The sequence below is a fragment of the Vespa mandarinia genome, chromosome 9, assembly GCF_050613455.1.
Source record: "Vespa mandarinia isolate Hongniang chromosome 9, ASM5061345v1, whole genome shotgun sequence".
Taxonomy (NCBI): Eukaryota; Metazoa; Arthropoda; class Insecta; order Hymenoptera; family Vespidae; genus Vespa; species Vespa mandarinia.
The window spans coordinates 3,694,127-3,716,222 of record NC_140818.1 but is presented as its reverse complement, the minus strand read 5'-3'; the positions used below and the strand labels follow the sequence as shown (position 1 = coordinate 3,716,222).

Here is a 22,096-nt window from a genome sequence, read left to right as displayed (position 1 = left end):
GCATCTTCATGTGGCGTTTTCTGATTGGTCTTGATATGGTCGATAAAATTTGCAATTTTTTCTGCTTGCAAAATTTTTTTACATTTCTTTTATAAGTATAATTTATATAATTTTTATTCCAGTTATATATCGATTGTCAGTTTCTCATTTAGGGCGGTATTTTTTTATGAAAAAACAAAAAAAAAACATAACAGTATATATATACATATATAAATGTAAATTGTATATAGAATATAATTATTTAATAATTTAAATATTGATATATATTTGTTATTATATATATATAAAATATATATATAATATGTATTTATATATTTTGTTATAATCATTTTTAAATAATTTAAAGATAGATAATAAACAGGCACAAATTCTTAATTATTTATTAGAACATTAAAACGATTTATACTTTCTGACGTTTTCTTATCAACATTAGCTATTGCGTTCTTATCTTCATTTCATCAGTATGATATAAGTATATTTTAATATTTTATAAAAGAAGATAACAAATCTTTATACTCTTATCATCCTGTAATTACTTTTATTTTTTCATTTAATTGTATTTTTATTTACATATATATTGTCTTTTTGTTTTTTTTTTTCAGTTTTTTCTTTTCTGTTTTTTCTTTTCTTATTGAAATATAAATCTCACATCAACTTATGACAATACTTTTATACAATAAACATGTAAAATAATTTAATTATGACAAATTTATTGTAATTACAATCATTATATAAAATGAAAGGAAACAAAATTTCTATTCTCTTATCGCAATAATATAAAATAAAAAGAAGGATATAAAATAAAGAAGATAAATCAATTCGAATTAAATGTTATATTATTGTAGATAAAACAGATGTCTCTATCTTCGAATATCTGTATGTAATTTGTGTGTACGTATGTATATATATATATATTCTATCGTACCGTGCATCGATATGAAACATTTTTCGCAAGTAAGTAAATAACTAAAATGTTTTTCGAAACTCGATGTCTACCAATGGCCATCTTTAAGATCGTCAGTTTTTTCTGGGGGATATAAAAATACGATCCATAATTTATTACGTTTGTTAGGAGGAACCAGTAGTCGTAAAACCAGTTCTTACGAGAGAGAGATAATAAGAGAGATAGAGAGAGAGAGAAAGAGTGGGAGTGGGTGAGAAATTTTCCCCTTGAGAGGGGAAAATAATCATTTAGCGTTCGCTGCGCCCTCTCGATTATATTTCTCAAGGCGTGCACTACGCCTGCGCATTAAGCTTATAGCAAGCGCCGTAGAGGGTATGACGTATGAGAAACGAAGGAAGATGAGAAGCAAAGGGAACCTTTCCCAGAGCAACTAGCCCCTCGCAAAGAGAGAGAGAAAGAGAGAAAGAAAGAGAAAAAAGAGAAAGAAATATATATATATATAGAGAAAGAGAGAGAGAGAGAGAGAGAGAGAGAGAAAGAGAGCGAGTGAAGGAACGAAGAAGAAGAAAAAGAGAAGTAGTTTAATCGCACTTCTGTAAAAGGAAGAAATATTAAAACCAAGAGACAATAGAATAAAGAGAGAAGGAAAATAAAGAGAGATAGTGTCGATAGGTGGGAGGGTGTGCGCGCATAAAAAAAAAAAAAGCCCAAGGAAAAGAGATTGGCAGCCATATTTTCCCGACGTCGTCGTTTCATTCTATGGCCCATGGTGCCGTTTTTACTTGGAATCTTTAAAGCTGCTGCTCGTCAGCGACCTCGACGAGCCAACGTATTCGCGCCGCCGCCGTGTAGAAATTTAAAGAGAACGGCCGAGGATAGGAGTTAGTGTAAGAGCTCAGAGAGATAAAGACGGACGGGCAAAGAGAGAGAAAAAGTAGTAGGAGAAGAGAAGGATAGAAGGAGAGATAACGATAAGTTATCGGACGCTAATGATACGGCGTGGCGGCCGGAGAGAGTGTCGAGTGTGCGTGTAAACGGTGCTAGAAGAGCGCGAGAATCAATGGACGTACTTTCGTCTTATTTTTTGGAAAAGAACAAGAAAAAAGAAAGAAATTAAAAGAAAAGACGAAGATCAAAGGTGGAGAATAAAATCATTACTATTACGTGTTACGTTATCTATGATATTCTAACGGCTAACGAGGAGAAAGAGACGGCAAGACAGTCGCGACATTCTTGTGAGAACAACGACGACGACGACGACGACGACGACGACGACGACGACGACGACGACGACGACGAGGACGACGAGGACGACGAGGACGACGGAGAAGAGGCCTTCGATCTTACGAAGAATTACATTTGATTCTTCGTGATTCATAATTCCTCGTCATTATCATCGTCATCGTCATCATCATCATCATCGTCATCTTCTTTTTCTTCATCTTCCTTCTCTTCTTCTACGTCGATAGGCTTACCCGTGAAAACGGAAATCTTTGGTATATCTCTCACATCGCACACAGTCACGCGATACCGCGTACATCAGCTCCACGAGATGGAGAGACGAGCTGCTTTTGTGCTCCTTGGAATGCTATATTTAGCGGGCACCCTCGAGTCGGTCCAGGCAGGTGAGTCCTAGACTTTCCTTCGAATTGCCCGCCGTTAGAGCGAGCATGTTTGTATTAACACTTTTTGATAGTTGACCTATTCTATTTTTTTTCTTCTTCTTCTTTTTTCTTCATCTTCTTCTACACCTTTTCTTTCTTCTTCTTCTTTTTCTCCTATCTTCCTTCCTCTTTATTTTCTTTATTGAAAAGAAAACATTTTATTCATTCCAACATTTCCATATTCTTAATGTACAACATTCCTCATAGTTACTTCTTCCTTTATCTCTATATTTTTCATTTTTTTTGTTTCTATCTATCTATCTATCTATCTATCTATCTATCTATCTATCTATCTATCTATCTATCTATCTACCTATCTATCTATCTATCTATCTATCTATCTATCTATCTATCTATCTATCTATCTATCTATCTATCTATCTATCTATCTATCTATCTATCTATCTATCTATCTAACTATCTATCTATCTATCTGTCTTTCTTCCAATATGAACAGCTTGCCAAAGATGAGTTTTTTCATCTTTCCCACAACATGAGACTATGTTTAGCCTTAAAATGTTAATCAGGCGTCTCTTTTAGAGAAGGACGACTCAAAGAATCATGGTTGACTGTCTGGGATATCAAGCTGTTTATTTCTATTACTCTTTATATTTTATCATTTTGACAGCATATATATAAAGTGATACATAATATAAATTTATATATTAATACATATATAAGTAATAGAGAATATATAATAAGTGTGTTTGACGTAAGGTAATATATATTTTCACAGAAGGATACTTTTTTGTGCATCGCATTTGCACAACAATGGTAATAACTTTTTCTTCACAGTAATGCCATATTTGTCTGCTTTTTTTTTTTTCTAATTGAAAAGAAATAATGCAAATACATTAATAGTGGACATGTATAAGCTGATTTCATTTAACTAATTGTTTTTTTAGCATTTCATAAAGAATTCATAGTTCGCGTATATTTCTCTGCGATATAAAAAGAAATAATGAAAGGAAGGAACAAAGGCATGAATCAAAGTTTACAATAAAATGATCTATTTCTATGTTACATAAAATTCTTTATTAACGACAATGTGTTTTATTTTTTTTTTATTTTATTTTTTTTTTTCTATGGAACAGCATCGTTGTATGCGGCACAGTTATTATAAATAACCCAAGATTAAATGGTAGAAAAAAGGTCAAAGTCAAGTAGCACCTCCGAACGTTCGTATTCTCGCGCAATCTCGTTATTTTATTTTGCTACGATACGATGTCGCAATTCAATTTCTGCTGATTATAATTTGTAGAATTTATTTGCCTTGAGATATATGATGGTTAAGAGTAGGACGTTGAATTGTTATTGATCGTCCTCGAATCTTTTCACGTGGTTCTTCGAAGAATGTGCTGCTTATCAGACATGAACGTTTCTTACATAAAACGAATGAAATCGAGACGAGAATTCGTAACGTTATTTTAACATTTAATATGAACGATTGTATCTGTGAACGTGATATTAGTCACTCTTATATATAAATACTCTATGACAACTATGACGTTATCCAGATGAACTATTTGGATCAAATTTTAAGTTAACGCTCGCTAAAGGTATTCAGAATTATTTTCATGTCCTAACCTCAAATATTTAAATATTCAAACATTAAGAAATTTATATATATATAATATATATAATATATATTATAGAAAATTTAATTATATATATATATAATTATATAAAATATATATATATATATTTAGTATATCAAATATAGATACTAAAAATTTTAAATTTGAAAAAATATAAAATGTTTCAGGGCAATTAATAGACATACATATATTTTCACTTTATTTAATGTGAGTTGAATCTCTTCGGATACGTTTTTTCTTTTATATGTTACATTCTGAAAATTTCATCTATTTGCTCGCAAAACATCAAATAAAGAATGAGAGAGAGAGAGGGGGGAGAGAGAGAGAAAGAGAGAGAGAGAGAGAAATGATGCGCGCATGCGCGCTCACTTAGGGAAAATTTACGAACATCGAATTAATTTAGCGTACATCTAACTCTTGTGTGTCGCATGTTTTTCTCTATCCTATTTGCGTTTGCATACGACATATGCACACGATACTCGACGTTATCGAGTTGTGTCGTATCGTTGCATCGCGTTCAACGATAGAATAATTACTAATTACGCGAGCTTGTCTGCTCGACTATCGCGAACGATTTGCGTTCGATGCCTTTCGTATCGTATCGTATCGTATCGCTTCATATCGTTTCATATCGTTTCATATCGTTTCTTTTCGCATTCCGCATTGCGCGTTTTATGAAGTATCCAACGCCAAGCGACAATTTTCATTGCGCAACAACCGACCTTATTTCTTATTCACGTCATTCTAAGAAATGAGAAATCCGTGTTAATTTTGCCTCTTCCTTAGGTAATCTTCATCCCTTTGCAAGTTTTTTTTCTTTTTTATTTCTCTCTCTCTCTCTCTCTCTCTCTCTCTCTCTCTATCTCTATCTCTCTCTCTTTTTCTTTTCTTTTCTTTTCTTTTCTTTTCTTCTCTGTGAGATCCATTAATTTGATTCAACTCGTTTCACCAAGGAAAAAATTTGCATATATATATATATACACATATATATATATATATATATGTAAAATTGTATGTGTATGTTAAACGTGCGAATAAATTTTCAGGCGTCATTTTGATGCGTAAGATTAAAAAGGATTACTCTTTCGACGACAATGGTATGTTAGAATCTGAGATTAACATAAAAGCATTTCGTTGAGATTCAACGGAGATACAACATTTCGCGTAAGAGATTAAAAAAGGACACGCATACACGTATAATTCCAACATGTCTAAATTTTAGAGATATCTATTCGTTCTTCGTTAAGTAATTTTCTTTAGCAATGTTGCGAGATTAACCTCTTTTACCAGTTTTATTATCTTTATGTTTTGTAGTTGAAACAGAATGATCCTCTGGATCGTTTAAAGTTAATTAAAACAATATTGTGTTGCTTGTGGTAGGCCTCTCTCTCTCTTTATTATTGAATCTAGAAAAATCTCATTTTTAGAAGTATATATAAAAAATCAAATATGCATTTAAAACGTTCGTCTAAATTATTTTTAATTTATATATATATATATATATATATATATATATATATAATTAATCGGACAATATATTTATATAAAAATATTTCTATTTTATAATAATATTTATAATAATAATAATAATAATAATAATAATAATAATAATAATAATAATAGTAATAGTGCAGAATTATTGTTATTATTATTATTATTATTATTATTATTATTATTATTATTATTATTAATAATATTAATATTAATATTAATATTATTGTCATTATCATTATTATTATTATTAAGAACACATCTTATCGTTTCTTTTCGTTTTATTCATGGAATATGTAGAGAATAAATATTTTACTCGAAACGATGTCCGTCAACTTTTTTTTTTTCTTTGAGCGTTAGAAAGGAATTCTATTTACAATATAACAATACAATAATAAGCAGGTATAATAGAATATTTCTAGTAGAGTATATTTAAAAGCCTATGATCGGGGTTGAAATGATTATCGTTTTTCCGGTTGACCTCGATGTTCAACGATGTTGTAGATTATAATTCTTTTTCTTTCCCTCTCTCTCTCTCTCTCTTTCTCCCTCTCTATCTTACCCCCCCTCTCTCTTTCTCTCTCTGCATTGCGTCATGAATCGAAGTGACAAGAGCATTACACCCGAGTTAGACTCGCACCGTATTCTATACTGGAGGATAAAAATTGAAAGCCCATCATAAAAACTTTTTAATCTAATAATGGGAATACTAATAGACAATGAAGTTAACTATAGTATATTCTATACGAACGTTCTATACGAGAATCTATACGAACAGTTCATCAGTTTCTTAGGGTTCATAGTTCTCTAATTTATCGATTGAATGATTAAGATATTATATCGGCGATAATTTTTGTTTTTCGTTCATTTACCTCTCTCTCTCTCTCTCTCTCTCTCTCTTTCTCTCTATCTATCTTTTTCTCTCTCTGGTCTATCATTAAACACGCGGAAGAACGTTTTTAAGTTCCTTAAGAACGTTGATTTATTTATCTAAGCGAAAAAAGAAATAAGCACACGATTTAAATCACGCGGCATTGATTAATTTCAATTTGAAATTAATCAAGAGAAAATATATTTTTCGAAGTCATCAAGGATAATATTTGACTTTATTCGTTCGTTTTATTATTTCTTTTTTTTTCTTTTTCTTGTTCTTTTTTCCTTTCTTTCTTTATCTTGTTCTTTTTCTTTCTTTTTTCTTTTCCATTTTATTTCATCCCTCTTCATCCCCATCCTTCTCCCAAGTCCCTCCCACCCCCACCTACCCCTTTCCTCCGTATCTCCATCGATACGATTCATACGACGAGGATGCTCGGTGATTTTCTTGTACCGATTTACAAGCTATTCCGCAAAATTCTATAATTATCTACTGCAACATAGTATTATCGTATTTTATTTAAATGTGTATTTGGAGTAGACGATTTTAACCCCAATGGATTTGAGATTTAAGAAATGTCGACTTTATGTCGCCAATTCTTATATATATATATATACGATAAACGAAAATAAGAATGTAGGTGATCCTCATGTAAACGCGGATATTCTATTCCATAAAAATGGTCGCATTATATAAATCTCTTTATACAAGATTGAGATCTAATAGAAAAAGAAAAGAAAAGAAAAAGGAAAAAAAAAAGAAAAGAAAAGAAAAGGAAAGGAAAGAAACTGGGATGGGTTCAAAATTTCTTTTAAATTAAAGAATCTTTTTTATTTTCTTATCCTTTTTCTCTCTCTCTCTCTCTCTCTCTTTTTTTTTTCTTTTTTTACAAACAACACATTGGCGCGTGACATGCAATAATATATTTTTATTCAAGATTCAAGTAATTCGTAGATAAAAAAGAAAAAGAAAACATGAAATATTATGATGGAAAATCAAAAAAAAAATTTTCGAAACCTCGTTGCACCAATATATACGAGCATAATCAGTATTTTCTATTTTCCAAGATTCATTATCTTTGGATTATTTTTATCATTCTATTGGAATAATTTTTTTCATACAAATATAAGCATATAACATGAAAAACTTTCTTCTTTTGTCGATCGTTACTTTTGAGTCATACAATATATTATGTGTGTGTGTGTGTGTGTGTGTGTGAGTACGTGTGCATGTGATCGACTTTATTGTTGAGGAGAGAGTACGTCATTGGATAATAAACTCGTGACTCGTATACGAACACACTATGAATGTATATGATGGACAAACTCACACAATATCATTGTCGAATGCATATGTGGGCGTTCGCGTTTATACAAAGGAACAAAGGAATAACGCGTTCAAATTCATTTTTACATATTTTTAATCGCGGGTTCAAAGTTCGAATATATTTGATATATATGTATGTATGTATGTATGTATGTATGTATGTATGTATGTATGTATGTATGTATGTATGTATGTATGTATTTTAGAAGGAAACTAGTTGGTAGAAAACAACACGAATGATTCAATGGTAATAGTATAAACGTCATTATTAGCAACTCTTTCTAAATAGATTCGTTTATCTTCGATCAATTAATTACGTCACTAACATGGAATCACAAGGTAATTTTCCTTTTGCCTCTCCTTTATCCTGTACTTGACTTACATATGTATCGAATATTTTCTATATGTGTTATATGTATGTATGTATGTATGTATGTATGTATGTATGTATATATGTATTTATGTATGTATGTATGTATGTATGTATGTATGTATGTATGTATGTATGTATGTATGTATGTATGTATGTATGTATGTATGTATGTATGTTTTTTGATGTGTGTTGAAATTAAATCGTAATACCAAATATTATTTATTTATTTTTATTTTTATTTTTATTTATTTATTTTTTCATGGAATTCAGTAGTAATAATTCTCTTTCTTTCTTTTTTTTTTCTTTTTTTTTTCTTTTTTTTTTCTTTAACAAGTATTTATCATGTTCGATGTCTTTGAAAATTTATTTGTATAATTGTTTATAACTTTTTTTTTTTCAATGAAACGAATAAGAATTCTATATATATATGTATGGTGTATGTATGTATGTATGTATGACGCATATATGTACTTATATGTACACGCCCCCTCCGCATACATATATTTACACATGCATACACACATACATTTATGTTTTGTACAATATATATATATATATATATATATATACACAATACACATACACATTATATATTATATATGTGCTCTCTTGACTCTTATATATATATATATAGGTCTCCTTTTCTAATGACGTGGCAACATAGAGAACGGGAAGTATCTTATTGACCAGCTATGACGTAGACATGCGTAAACATGCGCACTTTTGTCCACACATTTAAGATTACGCGTGTATCCAATAGTTTTCGTTCTATTAAAGGAACGATTACTCATCGTCCGAAATTCTTATGGTATCGCATCGTATGGTATCGTATCGTTGATTAGAATTGTTCTTCTAATTTCTTCATTTTTGTTTTTGTTTCTTTTGTCTTTCTTTATTTCCTTCGCATTCGATCTTCTTCGATATTCGAGTCGTTATCAAGTTCGTTTTAATTTACGTTATGCCATAGCAACGTGTAAATATACTTTATCACTTTGATCGTGTATAGACGAACATTATCATTATTATTATTATTATTATTATTATTATTATTATTATTATTATTATTATTATTATTATTATTATTATTATTATTATTATTATTATTATTATTATTATTATTATTATTAATATTGTTATAAAAGCTGTAAAATCTGTTTTGTTTGTAATTTCTTAAAAACTCGTACAATTTTTCTCCAATTGAGGTTTTTAATTTTGTTTGATTGCTCTTGATAAACCGAGGGAAAGTTCAGACTACTTAACTTTCGTAAATATTAGCTATAAAGCAGACTAAAAGGTTTTAAACGAGCGAGAGAGAGAGAGAGAGAGAGAGAGAGAGAGAGAGAGAGAGAGAGAGAGAGAGAGAGAGAGAGAGAGAGAGAGAGAGAGAGAGAAGGAGGAAATTATGAAATTGGTAACATTACGTTGGTAGAGCGTATTTTACGGGAAAAAAAATTTTATTCCGTAAATTCCAGTACTTCTCGTTTTTCCGTCGTTCGAATAATTATCTTAAGGGATGCGAGAATGACACCACCCCTTGAGGCGTATATAAATAAATAAAGTTTTCGAATTTTATTTCAAAGATAATTACTAAATGGTAAATTTTAATTTTATTTTCTTTTTATCCTTTTTTTGTTTTTTTTTTTGCTATATATAAATGTAACTTTTAGCATTATGTTTAAAATTTTTTTATTTTTAATTCCGGAAATGTTACATAATGACGAAGTCATTCGTTCGTTTAAAAACCTCACTTTTTGGTACGTCGCGATTGTTCAAGGGCATTATTGCAAAATATTGGAACATTATAAGTGATTCGATTGATTTATCAAGAAAAAAATTGTGTATCATTTAAAATGTAGCATGAGAATTTTCAAAGTTTTCAATTATTATGGAAATGGCAACAGTTTCAAGTGTAGAAACTTGCTTTTATTATTATTTAAAAAAAAAAAAAAAAAAAAAAAAAAAAAAAAAAAAAAAAAGGAATTAATTTCAAATGCTGATAAAAAATTAAATAATTGAGATATCGAAAAATCATATTTATGTTACATTGTGGAAAACTTTATTTACATATATACTGGAAAATTTGAAAAAAATGAAATAAAAAGAAAAATCGATTTTTTCTAATCGTCATTCAGATTTGGAAAACTATTAAATCCTTAAGTAATATTTTTGAACATTCCAAAATGATCGACAATTTAGCAGAAAAATCTTTATTTTATATTTCATATCATAGAATATCAAATATGATTTGAAGTAATGATAATGGTAGACATTATTATTACTTTGAAAAAAGAATAATGCAAAAAATGTTTTTTTATTTTTTTTTTTTTTGTTTAAACAAACTACGGTTCATCATATTTATTCAACGAAAAATATGCAAGAAAGGAATCTCATGACTTTGGTTGTTCTGGCCAACCCGTTATTGATCCAGATTAAAAATAGTTCGTTAGATTAATAAATTGATTGGTCGATCGTAGTTCATTCCAGATATGTTCTTCGTTCTTTGTACTGCGTTTAGGAAGATCATAGTTAATGGCGATTAATTTACGTCACACAAGCTCGATTGATATTGTCGTTACATTTAATGATTCGATCAGTGGATTATTGTAAGATTGGATTTTTTTCCTTTTTTCCCCCCCTCTCTCTCTTATTTTTCTTTAAATATGAAGAATAATTTATGAAATTTCGAATAAAATGAACGATCAGTAATGTTCTTAATAATTAATGATCATGCGTGATGTCTGAAATTCGGTCAAATTGATGTTCAAATGAACAAAATAAAGGAAAAAAAAAAAAAAAAAAAAAAAAAAAGAATATTTCTGTTCGATGAAGATAAATTTTAATATTGGCACATAAAAATATGTTCTAAGCTCGTGTGTCGATCTGATCACGTGCTCATCTCTCCCTCTTTCTCTTTTATGCGCTGATCTGACATGTTAACTAAAGTGTTGCGCACATTGACGAAACAGTTCGAGAACTTCGGAATAATGTAACGGCCTATTTCCAGATGGCGCCAAGTTCGTTCGAATTCTAATTCGTTTCTTCTAATAATTCCACAGTTAATTTTTCGTCCCGTTCTTGAGAATTCATTTGAGAATATTTTAATGCGTTTATTTTTATTTATTTATATATATATATATATATTTTTCTTCTTCTCCTTAGATTTATTTCATTCGTCAGAAAATATCAACGATATATATATATATATATATTTATTTATTTATAAAAATGTATAAATATATACATTAATCGCGCAAAACACTTCATTCAGAATAGATACAATAACTCATCGAGGACATCTACATTTGTCTAACGAAATTAGTCACGTGATGTTTATGCTATGTAAAAGTTGGCGAGTAGTATGATTTAGCCATAGCAGAATCTTCGACGTTTATCGATAATTTTAGTATAATAGAATAATCTATCCATTACTTGTCTTTTGCTTTTTTTTTGTTTTTTTTTCGACGGTTACATAAAATGCCATTTAGATTTGCGATGAACTATGTATATAGTAGACTCTTTAAAAATTAACTGATCGATATTCTTTGTTTTTTCTTTTTTTTTGGAAGGATATTTTTTTTCGTGTGATTATATATATTGGAATAATGGATGCTATGAAATGAAACAAATATTATTATTATATATATATATATATATATATATATATATATATATATATGTACGTACATACGTATCTATCTATGTATGTATGTATGTATGTACACCGATTTAACAAAGGAGCTATGACAACATTAAATTTTTATTTTAACACAAAAGCGACGAATAAAATATATATCTTAGAAAGTACGTATTAGAATTTATATATATCGATTTAAAAAAGGATCCATTATGATATTTAATTTTTATTTTAACACAAAGGAACAATAATAACAATAACAATAACAACAAGAACAACAACAATCAACAACAGAAAAATCTTTTATCCTAGAAAGTTATGATGTATCATTCATCAAGCTCAATCGAAATTTTCTACAATTACGTGGATCCATAAATAATCTTAAAATCATCCTAAAATTTTTCTCTCTACCTTCCTCCATTCCTATCTCCCTTCGAATACTCTTTTACATTCCTAATAATAATATATCCTTAGGAATTCCTGAAACCAGCCAACATCTCATCGTGTCCATTCGATGTATCTCTGTCTCTCTTCTTTTATGTACATACATATGTGTTGTAATTCCCGATTAAGTGATCTATTCGGGACCGATGATCGTACACAAGGGTGAATCTTGGAGTATCGAATGCAGCGGCCTCCAGCCGGACGATAACATTAGGTGGACCAGAAACGGTCAGACTCTCGAGCCGGAGTTGGCGAGCGGTCAATTGATCGTCCGTCCGAAGGCCAAGACCGGAGGAAGCGAGCTAACAGCGACTCATGCCACGGAGTTCCACGAAGGCGACTACAAGTGCACGCCCGACAGCTCCGATGCTTTTCATCTATCTCTATATTTCGGTTCGTAGATCGAACACGCGATCCATTTTCTTTCGTTCTTTCTTTCTTTCTTAATTTCTTTTTTAATTTCTTTCTTTCTTTCTTTCTTTTGTTTTTTCTTTCTCTATTTCCATTAAAAACAAAACAAAAAAGAAAGAAAAATAATGAATTGTTAACCCTCCACCCCTACTTTCCTCACATATTTTATTCGCAATTGTGTATTTTTATATATGTATGTATGTATGTATGTATGTATGTAAATGGCCTGAATGCTTAGGTCAATGTATATATCCCATCTGTCTATCTATGTATGTATGTATTAAATGTGTCAAGCTTGCCATTGTCACACTTTGCATGCTCGCATATTCGTTACATTCGATTTGTTTCGATATGTTTTATTCTCTCTTTCTCCCTTCCTCCCCCCCCTCTCTCTGTCTCTTTCTCTCTTTTACTCTATTTCTTTCTGTCTCATTTTCTCTCTGTCTCTCTCTTTTTTTTCACGTGATTTCTCTTTCTCTTCGTGACGATACTCGAGAAGAACTAAACGATTTTTGGAAGCTGCCGTTATCTGAGATAATAATAGTTGCTTTAAAAAAAAAGAAAAAAAAAATGTGCAAAAAATAATCTAGTAACTTTTGTTTCCAATTATCTCATAATAATTCAGTGAAATCCAATTCAGTTGGACTTTTCTTTCCTATATTCCAATCCCAACTGAATGATAGATGAATCCTCCTATCATTTTGCTCGTTCGTAAGTTCGCTTTGTTCAGATAAAAACGATATAGTACTAGAAGAGACTACTCTACTTGAGGAATACGAGAAGTGGTCGAGGATACTTGGATAAGTTAAAAGACACTTGGAAGCTCAATTTTGGACACTGGAGCTGCACCATCGTAGATGCATTATCGAGTCGTTCCTCGAGAGATTCCAGTTCAAAATATCGTTGCAAGTTTTCATTAACGATGTGCTTCGTTTTGTTTTGTTTCCTTTTTATCTTTTTTCGTTTTTCTCTTTTATTCTTTTTTATATATATATTCTTTTTTTTTTGTTTTTTGTTTTTTGTTTTTTGTTTTTTGTTTTTAAACAAATGCCTCTTTCGTTAGCGACGTTACCACCGACGTATTGTGCATACACAAACAGACACATACACACATTTAATATTTTCTAATAGCGAAACGATACTCTGTGGCTCGTAGCTTTGAGTGTTTCGCATAGAATTGTTATTATACACTATCCCTCACCTGCTCTCACCCTTATATCCTTCCCCATTATCTGTCTATGAAACAATTTTTGATTTCTTTTCTTTTCTTTTTTTTTCCTCTTTCTCTTTTGTATATTTCTCTCTCTCCTCTCTCTTTCTGTCTCTCTTTCATTTTTTTTTGTTTTACGCGTGGTTTGCATGAGATAAAAAGAATAATAATCCTGTGACTACTATCGTCAGACCCCGCTTCCTTTTTTCTACCTACCTTTTCTACACATACGCATATATACACACGCACAGATACACAAAAATTGACAATTTCAAGAACAATTTCATTCCGTTTGTTGAATTTGAATTCCATTTTTGTAAAAAAAAACACGAGGGACACCTTATTACCTCGTAGGATAATCATTTTCTTTTACATAACCACTATTATGTTGTAATAATTAATGATTATTAATAATCAATGTTTGTTATTTAACAAATAACTACATTTCATCATTTTTCACACGATGAGATTCTTCACAGTTCTAGAATTAGATTAAGAAGGTCTCATCGTCCCCCATTGGAAGGATTGGTTGATGAAAAAATTCCAACGGAAAAAAAAAAAAAAGAAAATCAAATAAATAAAAAAATAATCCCGTTATCCTTTGTTAATACGCTCGATCCTTTAACAGTGAAATCACGTTGTCTCATATAAGAAAAAGATTTGTACTTTTCGTTTAATCGAAAAGTACATGCTCGTTGTGTCGTGGAAAATATGTGAAAGCTTTTTAAAATTGAATAATATTGAATAATACTGACTGTACGATGCACTGAAAGATTTATGATATGTTCTGTAAAGATATTAATTTAATGTATGAAGTTTGTCAAGAATAATAATAAGAAGAAATTAATAGTATAATAATAAAATTGGTATACATAAAAAAAAAAAAAAAAGAAAAAAAAAAAAAAGAAAAATTATAGCGATCAGAAAAAATACAAATTAACTTACTTTTCTCTTTCTCTCTTTTATAAAGTTTTACGATAATATGACTGCGTAGTTTATCGATTTAAACATAATGAAACGCAGGTGTATAAGTATATACGATATTTTTTCTTTTTCTTTTTACAAAAGTATTTCATGAAAAATATGTAAAAAAAAATTGAATCGCTGTTTTCCTGGTTCTGGTTTTTTTTTTCTTTCTCTCTCTTTTTTTATTCCCCCATTTTATCAACGACACACTTCATACAGTGCGATTAATTTCTTTGTAAGAAATTTAGTAAGTTTGCGGATAAATCATTTGTTTTTGAAAAGCATACGAATATTTTTACGACATGACACTTTATGTAGGGAAGTATGCTTTAAAAGCTTTTAACGTTTAATTATATGTTGTATTATTTACGAAATCTTAATTTTCGCTCGTTTATTTCCGCTCTTTTTTTATTTTTGGTTTGTTTCCATTTATTTATTTATTTATTTATTAATTAATTTATTTATATATCTACCTATTTATTTATTTATTATTTGTTTTGTGAATGTTGTAACGTACTTTTCCATTATTCTTGGCTGCTTCGTCGCAATTCGAAGCAAAATTCGGAATAATGTGTGTGTAATGAATTAGCGATTAAACGATAGCGCGTGCCGTTTGCCTCTAGGCAAAGCATATTTTGAGTGGCGGCGTCAGGTTGGTATACGTTGCCAAAACTCTAGTTTGGTAGGTATTAATACATTAAGAGTTTGACCCTATCTTAGAATGAAAACATTTTATTATTATTATTATTATTATTATCATCATAATTATTAATATTATTATATATATATATATATATATATTTATAATTTTATATATATTATATATATATATATATATTTATGTACAAATATAATGCTGATTATAATTCAACATTTTAGAAGTTACGTAAAACTTCGTATGTTCAGTTTTGCTTTTGCTTGAATTTTTTTTCTTTCTTCCTTTTATTCCTTTTTTTTTTTTTATATTTACTCTATATGATGAATATGAAAAATATGATAAATCGCATGTTAAATACATGAGTCATGTACACGGGCGAAATCTTTTATATCAATTGTATTTTTTTTCTTTTTCTTTTTTTTTTTTTTTCCCCCAATTTGGAATACAAAAAAAGTGAAAAATTCATATGATTCCCTCCAATCCGTATTCTTTTTTTTTTTTTCACTAGATATAAAGTAGAAAATAATTTTTCCATTTAATCTTTGATCCAATTTGTCCATTAAATCTTTGATTTGAGTAACATTACTGTACTGTCATTTATACTTTCACTAAAAAATTATATTTACAAAAGTGTATTAACAAACGCAATAATAAATATTGCCCTATGTGGGCAATTTTAACGATTTATCCAAAAAAAAAAGGTAATAACATTTATTTATCTTTCGATTACTAAAACTTATTAAGTTTTTTCATAATTAATTAAGCATTTGGTAACATGACCTTTGTGTATAATAGCGATCATCAGAGTAGTCGTTAGATATTTTTTTAATATACGCTGAACGTCACTCTTTGATTAGTCTATGTATATATATATATATAAAATATGTACATATATATATATATATATTGGACGAGCTTTCAATAACGCCAAGTGATATCGATAATAATCACATATTCTAGATGGCACGATATCACGATAAATATTTTATGCATTTGTCGACTACACGACAGACGGTGATTTTATTTTCTTTCTTTTTTTTTTTTTTTTTTTTTTTGTAGCATTCGAGAAAGAGGCAGAAGAGATGATTTCAGAGATTTTAATAATTAGAATATATACACGCATATGCGTTATTATACACATCTACATTTATACACGTATATAGACGTATATATACGTATTTACGTTTGAACAATATATTTTTTTTCTTTTTATTCATTTTATCGGAAAATAACCGACATCGAAGTGACATTATCTCCGATAAATGATAAGAGAATTACTGATTTATATAAAAGATAAGATTCGAATGAAAGGTAGTAATAACGAAAAAAAAAAAACGATATTTTTTATCATCTCTTCTCTCTCTCTCTCTCTCTCTCTCTCTATTACTTTTCCTTCAAGATCGCTAAAAATAGTGTACGTTTTGTGTGAGCTGTAAAGTTTAATGTAAAATCGTGTTCTCTCTCTCTCTCTCTTTCTTTCTCTCTCTTTCTCTCATGGTGACTCTAACGGAAGCAAACCATATCGATTCTAAAAGCGGAGCTTCGTCGATTTATCGACGGCTATAGCCTACTTCCGAAGGGCTCTTGTTTCTTCGCACTTTACGGCTCGCACAGAAAATCTAAATCACCCGTCGTGTAATAGACATATTATAACCTTTAGCTCGCATAATTTTTCTTGCATCGAACACGTCTATTTTATTATCGGTCTAGTTTATTAATAATTAAAAATACCGATGACACGAGCGTATTTATGTATATATGTATGTATGTATGTATGTATGTATGTATGTATGTATGTATGTATGTATGTATGTATGTATTTATTTATTTATTTATGTATGTATGTATCTACGTATGCGTTGACGCGATGATCGTAAGAAGATTTTGTCGATGAATATGGGAAGTGCTTTTTTTTTTTATTTCTTTTTCTTTTTTTTTTTTTTCTTTTTTTGTAAATAATCAATTGATTTAACTGCCGATAAAGCTAGCTCGAATTAGAATTAGAGAATCCATCGATAAATTTATTCGTTCGTTAAACGAAGACGTGGCACTTGCGCTTTATATATAATTATATTATCTATAAACTAATGAACTCCGTTGTGTCGATAGACGTGAAGATTCGAGTACTTACACAAAAGGAGACACCCCTTTCGTTGGAGTGCGGTAATCGAAGCACAGGAGATAAAGCAATATGGTATAAGGAAAAAATGCCGATATTGACGACAATGGTTGGTAAAGAGGACCTCATCAAGATAGACAACGAGACTGGTACCTTGGATGTATTAAAAATTGACGATATTGTCGTTTATGGAAATTATTCTTGCAAAGTAGGAAATACCTCGACTGACTACAGGATCGTACGTGAGTGATCATTAATTTCTTTTTTATATATATATATATATATATATATATATATATCTATATATACGATCAAAATTCATTTGATTATTTTTATTAATTATTCAATGATTAATAGCAATAATTTTTTCAATTATTACAGCTAAACCTACCGTTGTCTTACCCGAATCGACTAGCGTCGTCGAAGGTGAAAAATTACTTTTAGTATGTAACGGTAAACACAGTCCAGGTGTCAAGATCATATGGACATTTGGAAATCAAAATTATACCGCCAGCAAGGGTAGAGTAAAGATTTCGCAAGACCAAGAGAGAGGAATTTACGGTGCAGTATTGACGGTAGAAAACATCGAGATGAACGATCGCGGTATTATCCACTGCAGGGTGTCTTATAATTGGTCCGACCCGGTGGAAGGTCATTCGGCGCAAGCTGTCACTTTACTTAGGGTCAAGGACAAGCTCGCCGCACTTTGGCCTTTCCTTGGTATCTGCGGTGAGGTCGTCGTACTTTGCGCCATTATTCTTGTTTATGAAAAGAAACGAAATAAGGCCGAACTTGACGAGTCCGATACCGAGCAGAGTCCCGACACGTGAGTCCCAATTTCATCGAATTCGAATCATCATTTTCTTCTTTCTTTTTCCTTTTTTCTTTTTTTCTTTCTTTCTTTCTTTACTTTTTTTTTTTAGACAACATTTTACAATTTATAATATAAATTTATTGTCTATCTTTTTTCTTTTCTTCCTTTTTTTTTCTTAAAACATACACACACACACACACACACACACGCACATATATAAATAGTCACGAGACAGAGCCTAAGAACGACGAATCATTAGAATATTATATTCCTCTGCACGGACCTCTCCCACCTTCGGATCTTCCAGTTCACCCACCTGTGACACCTCCACCCGAACCATCTAAGTACGAATATATTCGATTCAACGTCCCATCTAGAGAACCAACTCGACATCCGCCCTTTAAATCAGCACCATCGTGATTAACAAGTAACCCTAATTATTCATCAACTATATGACGAATATTTTATTGGAACGACCAACCGAAATCAACGATCATTTATATGAATATATCTTATTTATTCTTGTCTTCCTCTCGCCATCTTGGTTCACCAAGAAAGTCATGTGGAGGGGGGGAAGAGGGAGAGGAAGAGAATACTTTACTGGTGTGCTAATTATATCAAAGTGTAATCCTTTATGTATTTGTTTTATAAAATCAAAGATTTTAAGATTGATCGTATTTAACGATGAACATTAACTATAGTAAATTATTTCATCTTGAATTTAGTATGTGCGAATCAGTTTAACGTTTTTTTTTCTTTTTTCTTTTTTTCTTTTTTCTTCCTTTTTGTTATCTTATTTCAAATTTGAAGTGTACAAAATCTTGACTATTGATTATTTTCATTATTAAATGATAACATCGCCATATTGTTTCTAATTTCGATCATATTTCTATATGTTTTTATCATAAATTTTTATGAATATTTTCTCATTCGATAATGTTTGTATTTGCAGTAAACCAACGCCTAACAAGGATTCCGATGTCAGGCAGAGAAAGTGAAGAGTCAAAATTTAAGCGGCGGAAGAACGAGCGCGATGCATATACATATATACCAAGAGAAAAACAAATTGAGATAAGGAATACGAAACGTGGTATTTAATGGAGTGACAACTTAAAACCAGCCCGGAATACTTAGCGAATATGGATCTTCATCGAGGAAGAAAAATAAAGATAAAGATTGATAGATAAAGATAGAAAGAGAGAGATAGATAGATAAAGAGAGAGAGGGAGAGAGAGAGAGAGAGAGAAAGTATGTATATGTGTATGTATGTGTGTGCATGTGTATATGCGTATTAAGTATGCAAGAAAGAGAAAGAGAGAGAGAGAGAGAAAAAAAAAGAGCGAGAGAGAAAAAGAGCGAGAGAGAAAGAGAGAGAGAGAAAGCGAGAGAGAGAATAAAAGCATTATATGCCACAGTGTGTGTTATTGCGTAAAAGAAAGAAAAAGAAAAAAGGAAATGAAAGAAAAATATAGTAAGATGGAAAAATTAGGAGAGAGAAAAGAAAATAAAATAAAATAAAATAAAATAAAATAAAATAAAAAATGGGAGATTGTGGATAAACGCGCGGAAATTAACATTTACGAACGAGTTAAATTAAGCCTTAATATGGTGTTCGCTCCATTTACCCAGACGTTCGTCTGTTCGTACTCTTGACTACATTGCTTTGATCGATAGAAAAATGATGTGCTGATGTGTCCTCCGTATGTGTGTGCGTCATAAACGTGCGCGTTCGTCTACGTTCGCGCGCGCGCGCGCGCGTGTGTGTCGTTGCATATATATATATATATATATATATATATATATATATATATATGCGCGCACGTGTACTGCCTGCGCGCGCGCGCGTGCGCGCGTATGTGTATGTATGCGAGTGTGTGTGTGTGTGTATGTGATGCTGCTCGATGTGTACGTTTGGATAAGAAAAAAATATCCGTGTAATTAACGTTCAGAGGAGAGAAAGTAAAGGGCGCGAGAGTCATGATGATAATGATGATAACATGATTATGATGATGATGATGATGATGATGATGATGATGATGATGATGATGGCGATGATGAAGCAGCGTACGCAAGATGCATTCAAAATGGCGATCTGGATATGGCATTACGTATGATTAATCTGTGTCGAACGGACAAGAATGAAAGAAGTCGGTTATTATAATTGCCGATACGATTTGTCCGCTTCGGAGAATGCGATTGCTCGTGCGCTTGCGCGCCCGTGATTAGTGATTACGAGAAAGAAAAACAAATCTTATTTGTTGCAATTAATCTTAATGCATTAGTATGATGGTCGGTCGCGCATACGTTCATCACATATTTTAGTATCGTTCTACTGAAACAAGAAAATCAGAGTGATTGGGAGAGAGGTAGATGGAGTAGAGAGTGAAGGAACGTCAAGTCAAAAGTGACGGACCTTTGTGGCTTCTCTCCTGTGTGTAATCTTCGTGCACATGATCGACGAAAGTCCAGAAAGAGAGAAAGAAAAAATGGAAGAAAGAACAAACAAACAAACAAACAAACAAATAAAAAAGTAAATAAATAAAAACAAAGGAAAAAAAAGAACAAAAAAAGAAAAAGAAGAAAAAACAATCTTATGGTAGGCCCGGAAATGTGCTCGATACTACTAGTTACATTATAACATTATGATATAGGATCGACGGGGCAATGTTGGCGTTAATATTTGACTTCCGATTTCACTCATCACAACCATTTCGGAGGTACGGAGAACAACTTACCTTTGGCGTCGCCTTATTACAATTATAAATCACCAATTACCAAATGATATCGGAAGTCTTGCCGCGCCATCGACGCCGTTGTTAACGACATTACACTGTAATTAATACTGTAATACTATTGCCATCGTTACTACTGCTGCTACTATCGTTATTATGATTATTACAAGTATTATCGTTAATTTTATCCAACATTTCTATTTATTTACGATCCGACATATTCCAACCAATTCCTCTTATGGTTATGATTAATTATTTATTTATTTATTTATTTAGTTAGTTAGTTAGTTAGTTAGTTAGTTAGCACGTCGATCGATCAATAATCCAAGAATATATATGAACGATGATATAAATCTCACGTGATTCATCATATTTTATTATATTCTAGTATTGCGTGATTAAAAATTCTCTAATCTTCGTGCACATTCTGTTTTTGTACAAGAGAAATGATAAGTATCGTAAATCGATTTAGAAAAAGAAAAAGAAAAAGAAAAAAAAAATGTACAAACGTTTTATTTGCGCATACGTCAGCGTGCAGTGTTTCTTGCTATTCGTATCATTTACGCATACATAATATATATGTGTGAGTATATATATATATATATATATATATATATATATAAAATTTTAATATGTACATCAATATAGTATATAACGCAACACGCGTATCGTTTTTATTTATTTTTATTTTTTTTTTTTCGATCTGAAGTCGAGATATATATTTTATAACGGTGTGCGTTTGTTAATGTCTCTCCATTGAGACTGGTCGATCGTTTTTTTCTTTTTTTTTTTTTCTCTCCATTTTCTCGCACTTTTGTACAAAATCGCGCACGATTTGGCATGCGTACGTGCTCGCGCACGTGCACACACTATCGATT

The 22,096-nt window shown here is 30.7% G+C and overlaps 1 protein-coding gene across 3 annotated transcripts; it reads left to right on the top strand.

Annotated features, from left to right (window-relative positions):
- Positions 1-1,305: 1,305 nt before the first annotated feature.
- Positions 1,306-21,405, top strand: Bsg (immunoglobulin domain-containing protein Bsg). 3 transcript variants are annotated; one of them, XM_085659452.1, is made up of 6 exons: positions 1,309-2,042; positions 2,374-2,529; positions 12,438-12,701; positions 17,663-17,914; positions 18,054-18,498; positions 18,711-19,072. In XM_085659452.1, exons 2-6 carry the CDS (start codon positions 2,457-2,459, stop codon positions 18,904-18,906), a joined length of 1,230 nt encoding a protein of 409 aa, XP_085515578.1. In that variant the 5' UTR covers positions 1,309-2,042; positions 2,374-2,456; the 3' UTR covers positions 18,907-19,072. The 3 variants fall into 3 exon arrangements, with proteins under 3 accessions (XP_085515579.1, XP_085515578.1, XP_035726209.1); XM_035870316.2 differs by lacking the exon at positions 18,711-19,072 and adding an exon at positions 19,439-21,405 and having other exon boundaries at positions 1,320-2,529; XM_085659453.1 differs by lacking the exon at positions 12,438-12,701 and having other exon boundaries at positions 1,306-2,529; positions 18,711-19,080.
- Positions 21,406-22,096: the final 691 nt, after the last annotated feature.